General features: G+C 47.0%; 1 protein-coding gene across 1 annotated transcript in view; it reads right to left on the bottom strand.

Moving 5' to 3' along the window:
• Positions 1-12,876, bottom strand: part of ANTXRL (ANTXR like) — a 75,991-nt gene that overhangs the window by 18,286 nt on the left and 44,829 nt on the right. The window contains exons 13-17 of the mRNA XM_065407860.1: positions 9,793-9,888; positions 7,976-8,014; positions 6,138-6,236; positions 4,349-4,516; positions 3,153-3,233 (exon numbers count right to left, since the gene is read on the bottom strand). Of these exons, the coding sequence (XP_065263932.1) occupies positions 3,153-3,233; positions 4,349-4,516; positions 6,138-6,236; positions 7,976-8,014; positions 9,793-9,888 (483 nt within the window). The remainder of the gene's footprint in view (positions 1-3,152; positions 3,234-4,348; positions 4,517-6,137; positions 6,237-7,975; positions 8,015-9,792; positions 9,889-12,876) is intronic.

Genomic DNA, 12,876 nt, shown 5'->3' with positions numbered 1-12,876 from the left:
CAGAAGAACCACACAAGGTCACAAAACACCCCCCAACAGAACCCTACAATTTCAATTAAAAGAAGGATTTGGGGGGGAGGAGGGGGAAATTTGGCTGCTTTTTGAAAATTTAAAACAAAACGCAAAACACTTTCCTTTTTTAATTAAAAAATATCCCCGTGTTTCACACACCCCAGTGGCCAGAAACTCACGCCTCGTGCATTCAGTTAGATCTTTGACGGACAGAAACCTTCAATCTTCCTTCAAAGTCCAAGCTGGTTTTGTGCATTCAAGACACAACATCGTGATTCAAGCTGCTCACAAAACACAGCATTACCAACCCCAAACCTCCCAAAATCACAAGGCTGGCTAAAAAAATAATGAAATTTTTTTAAACCAAAAATCAATGTCGTGTTCTTTTTCCCTGCTGGGTATTGAGCTTGTAGGGCTCGTGTTTTCAAGCTTTTCTCTGCTACCACAAAGGCTAGAAATTTATTCTTTTTTTTTTTTAAACAAGAAAACCAAGATTCTCGCATAATCACTTGACTCCAGGAGCTGAGGCTTAAAGAAAAACACCAAATATCGTGAGACTCGGGATAAAGCCATGAGAGTTGGAAACAATGCAAAATGCGGGGCAGGAGGGAGCAGGGATCTGTCAAAATTCTTGTGAAAAATTCCAAATTTAGAAAATTCAGACCAGCTCTAACCATGATGCCTGGTAAGCCCATCCTACGAGCTGGGGGAGCATGAAATGAGAACATCGTTTTAGCACTGTCAGCGTGCATACGAGTGAGAGAATGACCATGTCTCCCTCTAGAGGCTGGCTCAGGTGAGGTTAAGAGCCTGCTACTGACTCACATCTAATTGTGTCATTCCTTTAGCTTGCGTGGTAGAGGTTTACACAACGTCTATCAACATGAAAAGTCCTGCAACGCTGTAAGCTCTTCAGGTCAGGGGCTGGGTGTATATTTTTGCATGGGACCTCCATCTCGGTCGGGGGCTCGTAGGAGCTACCGGAATACAAATAATATACAATAATATTGCTCCCTGCAATGCTGGCTCTTGCAATGAAATAAAAGGATTGAGATGCAACTTCCGCCAGTGCCTTTTTCGGAAAACAGACCCATGCCCAGTCATTTTCTTGTTTCCCTTTCAACATTCTTCAGCGATAGTTAATTTCACAGTCCATAGAACAGAGATGATCCTTATTCTTCCACTGAATGTAACTCAATGAGATTCTTTCCAGCCTATTTCCCCAGATGCACGGTTGATTTTCTAATGTTCCCCCGAATACAACAATTCTTCAGCTCGCTCCATTTTAAATAGTCTCTTTGCTGGTTTCTTTTCCTTCTGCACACAGCAGGGTTGTAGGCAAGTAACTGAGAATCCCTGTTTTGAGTCAGCCCCTTGCATGTTTCTTGACTGCTCTGACAGTGGCAGGACTGTGCTCTGCATGGATAGAAACCTACCAGCAGCACAAGTGAAGGTGGAGGATAGAATCCTACCATACAATGTGCCTGCTATCAAAATACAGCTGGGCCTCAATGGTCTATTCAGAAGCCCAGGGCCGTGCTTAAGAAGTAAATAAGTGACTCTAGTGCAGCTGCCTAAGGAAACGCAGCCTGGTAAACCAGTTAAAAGGCAATTTTACAGAGCAGCGTAGGAAGCTGAGTTTCATTTATGGCACAAAGGAAAAGTGGAGAACGCTGAAGACTAAATACTGATGCGGGAGAGCTCAGCTGTTCCTGGTCCAGGGCACAGCAGCATCTTGCTATGAGCAGGAGGGATGCACCTAATTGGCTTTAAAAGAAAATCGGAGCCACCTTTTCTGTCGATTACTAAGGGTGAAATTCACCCATGTGTGGAAGCCCAGCATGAGGCCACTTCAGCCCCGTGACAGGCACTTGCGGATTACTATTGCACTGGATGTAACTCTGCTGCAGGATTCGGCAACTCCCACCCAGACACTCCCACTGAGAGCTGGGGGGGCCGCTGGCCCGAGAGGGGCACAGAAACGGGGAGAAATAGCTTCACAGTCTTCTCCTTGCAGCCCATCTAAAGCTCCATTGCACAAATCCAGATCAGAGGGTGGGAGGGCCCAGGCGAGGAGCAGCCAGTGTCTGGGCAGTGGTTCCCCTCAGAAGATCCCTGCCAGAGCCGGTATTACTGTACCAGGGCCTGATGGTGCCTGGATCCTGACTAAACTGCTGCCAAGGAAACCAGGAGGCAGTATGCAGGCACAGGGCACCTGTGTCAATAGCCTGGGCTGGTGGCAAGATCTGGGTATGGGAACTCCCTGTCACTTCCACAAGAAGGAAAACCCATGAGTGCAAACATCCCCTGTGTGGATCATTCCTGCAGAGGCCTGCTTGCCTTACAGAAAAGTCCTACAGAATGTAACGGGTGAAACCAACAGGGTCCTTCAGAAATTATACTCTATAAATCCTATAGTGCCAGATCTTCAGCTGGTGTATATTGGCATAGCTGTGATTCACACCCGCTGAGGATCTGGCCCATGGAACTGAACAAAGCAGGAGATCCTCTCTCTAGAGTTTTAAAGGCCACTTATGGATTGTGGCAGAGAACTATAGCCCAGCACTATAATCCCACAGGAAGGTTATTCTCTGTTCAATTCTAGGGAATTTTCCCAGAAGGGTGGGACACTGTGTGATTTATGATTTCTCTTACCTGTCATTTAATTCTGCTATTGAATGAGTAAAACATTTTGTGAGCCATTGGTATGCAGGATCCAATATCTATTAACACTTACTATTCTGCACTAAACTAGAACACAACGATCTATTCGAGTGCACAAATGAAAAAGCCCAACCCCTGATTCCAGTGCATCTCTGCTTACGGAAGTGAAGGCAAGAAACAGCATCATGGAGAAGTAACATCAGTCAAGAGATGAATCGGCATCTTCAAATGACCCAGTCTCTACCTGCCTCTGCTCAAAGGACAGCACCAGAGAGACAGTGATTGACCATTAGGGGCAATGCTTTTAAACAGATGCCACTGCAAACATTTTAGCTCATCGTTAAACCTCAGGAACTAGTGATGGATTTTACCCTCAGGGTAATCCAGAGAGAGACAAGCTCTCAAGAAGAGGGAAAAAATGAGCATTACTGCCGACAACAAAGAATCGACATGACAGTGCGTCCATGACAACTTACCTTATCCCCTGGCTGTGGTCTCATAAGAGAGACTTGATCGTAGCCTCGTCGAACCAGAGCCCACAACGCATCAAGTTTGCCCTGGAATCAAACATACGTGACATGACCAACAATGCTTGAGAGAACAATGTGAAATTAAACGACAGTCGACTTGCTGTGATATTACTGTGTGTTTAACCGTCGGCACACAGGCTGGCCCGGAGGCCGCTGCTCTTTGTATACTCATTATTATCTGTCTGTGTATTTATAGCATGCCCATCAATGTAATACTGAGTGCCTAGGGGAACCAGCCATTGCACACAATGGAACAAATCCATCCGACTGGAGTTACATCAAGGATGCATCTGGTTTAATATGAACAATTAACATAGATCAGCAGGTGCAGTTCTGGTGAACGGGGTTAGACAGCATTAAGAAAAGACTTGACGAAGAACCAAAGAAGCTTGTGGAAGTCTAATGATGGGTGGACCCATAAAGGAGAAGAGAACAGACTTGGCATAGATAAGCATCCAAAAGACGATCGCTTATTCAATTTTCATAACACTTTGAAATTCACTGGCCGTTCCCGTCGAGGATTTCAGTGTATGACACGGATATCGGTGAACCAGCCCTGGGAGTTAAAGGTGCATTATCATCAGCAGCATCAACTGAGACAGGTTAAGATTTTAAAAGTGTTTAGAAACCTAGAGATGCAGACAGGCACCTGACTCCCACTGATTTCAATGGTGCTTTTGAAAAGCCTTCTAGGTATCTTTCTGCACCGTTAGGTGCCTGAAGACCTTTAAAAACCTGACCCTAACTGGCTTTGCCAAGGCGCATACTGCATCTTTGGCACAGCTGGGCAGGAAGAGAGCTGAAATCTGTGAGTCCCAGTCCAGGGCCGTAACTACACGGCCGTCTTTCCCACCTCCTCTACATCGTCTGCCCCCTCGTGGGTGTGCATCGCCGAGCCGGTGCTGTCCTGAGAACAGATTCTGGGATTTCATGCTGGAATCCAATCAGTGCAGAGGGGCAAAGACGTTACCCAAGCCTTTGTTGCCTAGTGAGATGTCTAGTCTCAGAAATGGGGACCCCTACAATAGTTCTCCCACCCCACAGCCAACCATGAGAAATGTTGTGCTCAGGAACCTGTCCGTGGTAACATGCCTGGTAACATAAACAACCCATGCTTTAAAGCTGATGTGCAGACACATTACCTTGATTGGAGTGTACCACTTCCTCTGGGAAGGTGGCTTCCTCACGTTGTGTTTCTTTGGCTTGGGCTCCCACGGCTCATACTCCTGCTCTGGCAATTTGATGACGGCGTTTTTGGGCTTCTCTAATTTGGCCCCTTCCTCCGTTGATCCTTTGTCTCCCCACCTCACCTGAAGTAGTAAGAGCACATTGTGGATGCAGAAGCTTCGGTGAGCAGTGCTGGCATACATCTTAACTAGACACGTCTATTATTTAATCTAGTTTCTATCAGTGTTTGTGAAACATGCACCCATTGCTCATGCCTCTGGGAGAACTGACCTTCTTGAAAGCAAAATTACTGTCACAACAATCCATCATGACATGCAGCCACTAACTAGTGAGGAAGGAAAATCCCCTAATTAATTACCAACAATCACCATAAAGAAGAAACTCCAAAAAATCAATTCCCCACCCAATTTCCCAGCCAGCTGTTTAGCCAGCAGGTGCCTCCCATCCAAATCTTTACTTGGGTGAAATCTAGGGTAGTCAGATGCATCTTGCACTAGACCCTGAAGGTCATCAGACATGGTCTATCAAGGTTCCAGAGTCAGAGATCTTGCACTGAAAACAGCCCAGCAGCAATCTGCCAGAGTCTGCATCTTCTGTCAACACAAATGCCATGAATGGTCTCCCATGGCAGGGGAGTAGCTAACGTTCCTGAGTGGTCTCCACCAATAGCCCCAAGAGGGCACTGCAGCCCTCCAGCTTAGAGGTGACAAAAGTATCCAGGAATGAGAAAGAGCCCTGAAGGGTTCTTTTGAGCAGTGGCTCTCAGACTTGGTGGGCAGTTAGTCGTAGTTCACTAGACTAGGTTCCTCAGCAAAGGTCTCTCCATAAGTGCGTAGGAGAGGGCTGGATTTCTCCTAATAATACATCTCAATTCATGTCAATAATGGAAGATTACCTTTTTTAAATCTCAGGAAAAACTTCCTAACTGTACAAACAGTAGTCTAGTGGAACAGACTGCCTAGGGAGGTCGTGGAAGCTCCTCCACTGGAAGTTTTCAAAAGGAGGATGAAGTCCTCAAATCATGATTTAAAGACTTCAAGTTGCAGAGAATCCACCATTTACACTAGTTTAAACCTGCAAGTTTGTTTAGATACAACAAATCCCACATCTTGGCAGGTGATTAGACCAGATGACCCTTGCAGTCCCTTCTAACCCTATAGTTTTATGATTCTGCCCTTGAGTTCCAACTGACCTCAATGGGAGCTGTGTGAATGCATCCCAGGGCAGGATTTGCCCTATGCGGCTGCTTAGCCACTTGATTTCAAGAGTCAGAATCTCCCATGGCAAACTGTGCATCAGGTTTCAGTGCCTGATTGTAAAATCCTAACCCCTGAGCAAAGGAGCAATTACTTCTATTCAATTTGGCCAATTAGCGCTAGACCCTCAGCTGGTATAAATTGGCCTCACTCCATTGAAGTTATAGGACAAGACCCATTTACACCAGATGAGGATCTGATCCAATAAAGTGAAACTGTTTGGTCCTCATCCCATTCCTCAACCTGCAAATTTGCAATCGCTAATACTTCCAGACACAACTAATTGCACGATGCAAACGATGGCAGCTGGATGGCTGACTCCTGGGCTGGCAGGTGTGATTAGGTAGATAGGTCCTAATTAAAAACCAACCTCCCTATTCCATCATGATAACTCTGTAAAAAGCATTTTAAAAATGTCTTGCTGTGGTTTTCAATTAAAAAGGTTCTGATTGTTTACTGCGACTCAGGAAACAAAAGTGCCTGATACCTCCATCCTCTTAATTCCACCAACACCTCTGCCTCCGTAATAAGATGCGTCCACGGTTGGCCACTTTTTCTTTGGCAATCCATCTTCATCATCTGATTCCTGCGGGAAAGAAGGAGAGTGATCGCTGTTGTTTTCATGCACACAGCATGGGATGTAAACAAGTGAACATCCTTCGGTCCTATCCCTGGCTATCTGGCTTTGTATGTTATATTTATGTGCTGACACCAAACAAAAGCCTCTTGTCTTTGCAGCTGCAATTTCTCCTAGAGAAGCCAAAGCCGACTGTCTGTTCCCTTCTTCTCGTCTCTTCAGGCTGCTTTTATATACGGTCAAATATGCGTAAAGCTTCAAAAATCACAACTGCCTTTTAAGGGGGTAGAAGGCACAGTGGAGATGAATTGCACATTATACTGGCCTTGCTGCTATGTTCCATAGACTATGTCCAACACTTCACCAAATGAAACCCTTTCTTAGCTGTGCTTTGGGAACTGTAAGTTGCTAACAGGAGAAAAGGCAATCCCTGTGAGCTCACTAACACGCACTTCGGACCATTCTTTCCTCGCAGCTGTACCCGGCTCCTCTGCCCTGTTTGGTTCTTTGCAGCGACGGGCTCAGGCTGCAACCATTCAAATCAGGCACTGGATTTTGAACCTTCGGGGCTTGGATCTGGCCCATCATAAAGACTGGGGCTGTTTTTTTAGCAAACCCAGCATGTGAAGGAGTCCAGATCTGGGTTCTCTTTCAGAGCCATTGTTCTTTCCTCGCTTAACCTAATTCAGTGCTGGTGAATGATCCTGCACCGACATCCCAGGAGACATGTTGCAGGGTCCTCAGCTGAGGTACATTACTGGAGCTTCATTGCCTCCAATTCAATTTACCCCACCTGCAGAGCATTGAACGGATTTCAGTGGAGCTGGGCCGATTTCTACCAGCTGAAGGTCTGACCCCGACACCTGCTGCTGGTGCACAGAATGTGTATGACACAGAGAAGGGCTCAGCAAGGTCTCTCCACAGTACCCCCTCCCCCACCCTCAGGCCTCACGTTAAATTGCCACAGAGTTGCTGCTCGGGACAAATCACAGGCTCACAAAGACAGTAATGGTGGCCTTTGGCAACCTCAAAATGGCAGCTGTGGTTCCCTCCTCAGATGGATGCCAAGTTACAGCAAGTTAGCAGCCAACTGCAGCCTGCTTGTGTGGGTTAGGCAGTTATTTTTGCCACGGATTAACTGTGTGTGTGCGTGTAAGGAGTGGAAACAGGCAGGATGCTCCCCCTCACCTGAGATCAGGGCCCCATTGAGCACACACTCAGCGAGGAGAGCGTCCAATCGAAACGAACAAAGGGCGAGAGAGGAAGTGACATCAGTAGCAGAACCAGGCACAGAATCTCTAGGTCTCCCGAGTCCTGGGCCAGTGACCTAGCCACTAGACAACAGCCTCCACACTGCCTTGTACCTGATGATGGACTCTAACCTTTACTCCTTCCTCAGGTTAAATTCCCATTGAGAACAATGGCAATTTTGCCTGAGCCAGGACTGGAGCACTGAGCACAGCATCTGGGAATACGGTTTTTCATTTGTGCGTGATGCACAGCAGCATGGAACAAAATATAGGTCTGACCGAAAGAGTGATTCTGTAGGCATCTTGCTGGGGGTTATGCAGATATTTTTCCATGGAGGTAGAGCATCTGTGTGCATATGGACCTGAAGGCACAGATAACCCTATCCCAGGAGACAGCCTCAGAGTTGTCATTATGACTCCCACCAAGTTCCCAGCCAACGTTCTGCATTGCAGTGGCTGCAGACAGTAGTATTATGGTTTGAAAAATAAAATACTTACAGGCTCTGGGGGCGGCGGTGGCGGAGGCTCCTTGATGACCTACGACATGCAGGCAATGGAAAGAATCGGAGTTAAAGGTACACTTTATATCCCTGTCACTGCCTGTGTCCCCCTGGGCTCGGTCCTTCTCTGTCCCCCTGGGCTCACATTACAGGTTGGCGCAGAAGGATTTGATTTTTATCGGTAAACGTCGATTTCACCGCGCACACACAAACCGGTGAAAAAATATTACCATTGATAATCATTGAAATGTACAGAGAGACAAAGTGAGAACAATGCTACCTGAGAGTTTGATTTAAGGATATTTACTTTGTATATTTTGATGTGTGATGTTGACAAGTTGTGCTTTAGTGGTTATAAAGCTTTAACTATTTGAATCTCAACGTCTACTGTCATTAAAGGATTATTGTCTGACCCCTGCCCATTGTTTGCCTCCCCTCCATTGTCTGCCCCCCCAACTTTGAAAAGTTTCCTGCATCGGTGAAAAGTTAAATTGATAAAAACAAAAGCTTAAAAATAAACATTGATATCCATTGTCATTATAAAAAATAAAAATTGAATTCTGCCAAGCCTAATTTTAGGTGGGCGCCCATCTTTGTATCTACGGTTGTCCTCTCTCTCCCAGCAGTGATGCTACAGCATTCAGCAGGAAGGGCTGGCTCCCTGCATAGTGACCTTTAGTGCCACTGAACAGATCAGCTGGCAGGAGACCGCTGACAGAACAGGATAGCTGGCACCTTTCCTTTGGGACAATGGCTGGCATGCAGTGCGGTATGTGTGATCTCCGCCAGCTGGTAGAGACGGGATCGCAGAGATTCTCCTGCCTGCTGATGAACTGAGCTATCACCAGCCAGCCCTATCCATCTAGACTGGCACGTAACTGGGCCTGACTTGCTTTTCACTTCCCCTGGGCCAGCAGTCAGGAATAATGACACTGAAGCCAGTGTAGTGGCACTGTGGTCAAACTGGCGTAGATGAGTCACCAATGCTTATACACAGGGCTGCCCAGAGGATTCAGGGGGCCTGGGGCAAAGCAATTTCGGGAGCCCCTTCCATAAAAAAAAGTTGCAATACTATAGAATACTATATTTTCGTGGGGGCCCCTGTGGGGCCCGGGGCCTGGGGCAAATTGCCCCACTTGCCCCCCCCCTCTGGGCAGCCCTGCTTATACACCAGATTGAATCACCCATAATATAGACTCAGATTTTGTGAGTTCAAACTTTCCCTTAACTGAACAGGTCATTTGAGTCCAACGCTACTGCGAAACATTAACCCACGAGTTGAAATGTCCATCATATGAAATGCATTTCCAATGGAAGTAAGAGCATACACACACACATCCTCATCATATCTAGCGCTTTCCATCCCAAGATCTCACAGCATTCTACCAGGAAAACCAGTATCTTTAACCCCATTCCATACAGGTGGGAAATGGAGGCACGGAGAGAGGAAGTGACTTGCCCAAGTCACCCTGCAGCTTGGTGGCAGAGCTGGAGATGCAATTCACACCTTCTGGTTCCTAGTCCTATACTCTAACAAACCGACCCTGCTGCCTCACTTCAGATTCAGCAAAGCTCTTAATCACCTGCTTAACTTTCAGCATGTACTTGAGTCCCATTGACGTCAATGGGACCAGGCACAGGTTTATGTGCTTTGCTGAATCGGGGCCATACAGATACATCAGTTTATATCCCAAGATGAAGACGATTCATGCCTGCTCCTCTCATTGTCTATTGAGCATCTCTCCAGGCTTTTAACCCCAGCTTCCGGCAGAGAGCAGAAGAAACTAAGCCACGAAGATCAAAGTCCATACTCACCACCGTGCAGCACAAAGGCCAGAACCACCAAAGCAGCGCCAAGGCCAGCAACAGGAACAGAATTAAGAGTGCGATGAAAAGGATCGTCCCACTGAGCTGCAAACAAGACAATTGTTTCCAGATTACCTTAATATGCCACAAGTTTGGCAGGCTAACACCAGCAGGAGACCCCATGGCTGCACTGTTAGACCTGGAGAAGAGGAGCTGGTTTGCTTCACTACAGATTTTAATCAGATTATACAAAGAATAGAGAATTAGTGATTATTGTCATTGGGACTGGATTCTACGCTCAGGGACACGAGTTAATATTTCAAGCCCTGATACAGGAACACATCCCTGTTCAGCAAGGGCATTTATGCACATGCTTGTGTCTCATTGGCTTCAATGGCATTCAAGCACGTGGTTAAGTGATCTGCTGAATCGGAACCCAAGGATGTGATCCTGAAGACAACATTCCCCAGTGTCTCTGGTGGGGCATTTTGCCTGATTTCCGACTGCAGGATCGTTCTATGGATACTCAGGCATGCAGCGAGCCATGACTGACTGTATCTTCCAATCCCTTAACTGTACAAATGGGCCATTTTGCTACAATACTCTCATTCATGGGGTAATAAATTAGGCGCAGGTGACATGTTTGACATCCGTACTGTGCCAATCTTTGGAACGAAGAGTTTACGTTCTTGCCTCCTGTATTCAAACTGCTTCCTGATGTAGACAATGTTCTAGCCTGGTAGGCATTTAATGCCACATTGTCAAGTGCTCAGCACACATAATTGGGGCTATGATTTTAAAAGGGCCCAACACCCAGCGGCTCTCACTGTGACACTTGTGCAGACATGCACCCAAAGCCACTGAGCACTTCTGAAAAATCGGCCACTGGTTTTGGTGTCTATATCAGAGCCAAGCTCTTTGGACTGTGAGTTCTGAGCCCTTCTGAAAATTCTGGTCTTCATGGGTTAATCTGGAAAGTCTTGCGAAACCAATCACTAGTTGTATCCCTCTGCAGATTTTTGTAATAAAACACTCACCCTAAGTGACACCACACAGGCCCCTGTGCACTGTCTGCAGCCCAACACAACCTCTTCAAGGAACAAAGAGCCTTTTTGACAAAAAATAACCCTTGCTACAAGATGGAATGTTGCATGCTAGGATCTGTAGTTTCCATGGGCTGCATCAGGCCAGCTGGTGATGTTAAGAGCTAGCAGTAAAACTTTAGCCCTGCTGCCCTAGTGATCCTATTATCCATGCTAATGGAAACCTCCTCAAAGTCAATTACATTATATCAAAGTTTGTGTTGGATGATCTCAGTGTCATAAGGGTAACAGGGCCAACCTGCTGAAAAATTGCAAAACCTGGGAGTGAAATGGAGGAGGGGCTAGGAGCAGATTAGATAAGATTGTTAGGAAATAGGTAATATAAGGCTAGGTCTACACTACAGCGGGGGTCCGACCTAAGATACGCAACTTCAGCTACGTGAATACCGTAGCTGAAGTTGCGTATTTTAGGTCGGCTTACCTGGCGGTGAGGACGCGGGAAAGTCGACCGCTGCCGCGCTGCCGCCGACTCCGCTGCCGCCTCCTGCCGAGGTGGATTTCCGGAGTCGACGGCAGAGCGATCAGGGATCGATTTTACCGCGTCTTCACTAGACGCGGTAAGTCGATCCCCGATAGACCGATTGCTACCCGCCGGATCGGCGGGTAGTGAAGACAAAGCCTTAGACTGGAAATAGGTTGGTGGAGGGGCTGGAGAGGAAACCTCAGGAGGAAGGGGAAGAAAAGACACTTACTGTACAGAAAAGGACAGAGGAGCCAGCTGAGAATGAGGGCCGAGGAGGCCAGCTTGCTGCCGTTCACAGCAAAGGAAATGGGAGAGAAAGGAAATGGAAGGATCCTCTAAAACGATAAAGAAAGAACTGAATGCATGAGATTCCACACAAGCCTGAAAACATATTTGCAAAGAGTGGGCCAGACCCTCAGCGGTGCAATCTGATTTCAATGGAGCTAGGCTGCTGCTCATCAGCTGAGAATCGGGCCCCTGGTCTTGCTTGTTTTTAAGCTACAAGTGACTTGGAGTGCTGGTGAAAAGTGGCAGATTGACAGCCTTGGAGATTGCAGTCCTCTGTTTACCCCAAGGCAATGGCAATGCATGCCTTCCCCAGCAGCCTGGCTGAGCTCTGACCTGCAGGGACCCCCGCTAGGGCTAAGAGTTCAATCTCCATTAGAAGCGCATGAAGCACCGGTAACCAAATGACAGTGAGTTAAAATTCACGGTCCATAACCAACCCAAAACTGGGCCTATCATTGCAAAAGGTTTTGCTGCAGCAGCCCGAGATGGCTTTGAAGGGGACGTAGGTGTAAAATGCGTGTTGTCTGGGTGTAAAATCCCCATCTCATTGCAATCCTTGCAAAGTTTGGAGGGGGTTTTGGAACCAGGTGAAATGGAAAAAATGTCCCTGCTCAATTCCAAGTGACTAAACACTGTGACTTTCCCACAGCTCTGGGATTTAATTTCCCAGCATGGTTGCTGAAAAAGTCAGACACCTCCGCCACATGTATTTCGGCACCCATTCCTTTCATGGCCTCTGCGCTGACGCTGCCACAAAGGGGCCCAATGAAGGAATACTATGTGTGATGACAGCTTTGTGACATAGCCTGTAACCATCAACCCCTTCGAATAGCCATCAGGCCGCACCGACACTGAGCAGAACTAAGCTCACCTTGACACCTATGACCTTGGTGTAAAATGCTTGTTATCCAGCTATTATGGCAAACCTCCTGTCACTTCAACTCATGAGTCCAGATCCTAGGCTGGTGTAAACTGATGTAGCTCCACTGCCTCTCTGCTGATTTACACCAGCTGGGGATGTGGCCTATTCTCTCCCCTGAGGTGCAGTGAGCAGATCACTCATCATAGTTGGCTTCCTAGCTTGGATTATTTGATTGCTTCTAAAATTAATCTTCCCTAAAAGGTTATTTGGGGCTGTTGACTCCTGTCCTGCTCCCCCATGGCAGACAGACGCCAGCCCAGCCATTTCTCTCCCCCTCTCCCATCAGTATCAGCGGCACAGAAAACTCTCCCTTGGCT

The sequence above is a fragment of the Emys orbicularis genome, chromosome 7 (genome assembly GCF_028017835.1).
Source record: "Emys orbicularis isolate rEmyOrb1 chromosome 7, rEmyOrb1.hap1, whole genome shotgun sequence".
Taxonomy (NCBI): Eukaryota; Metazoa; Chordata; order Testudines; family Emydidae; genus Emys; species Emys orbicularis.
The sequence above is the reverse complement of the archived record's forward strand: the minus strand, read 5'-3'. Positions and strand labels throughout refer to the sequence as shown.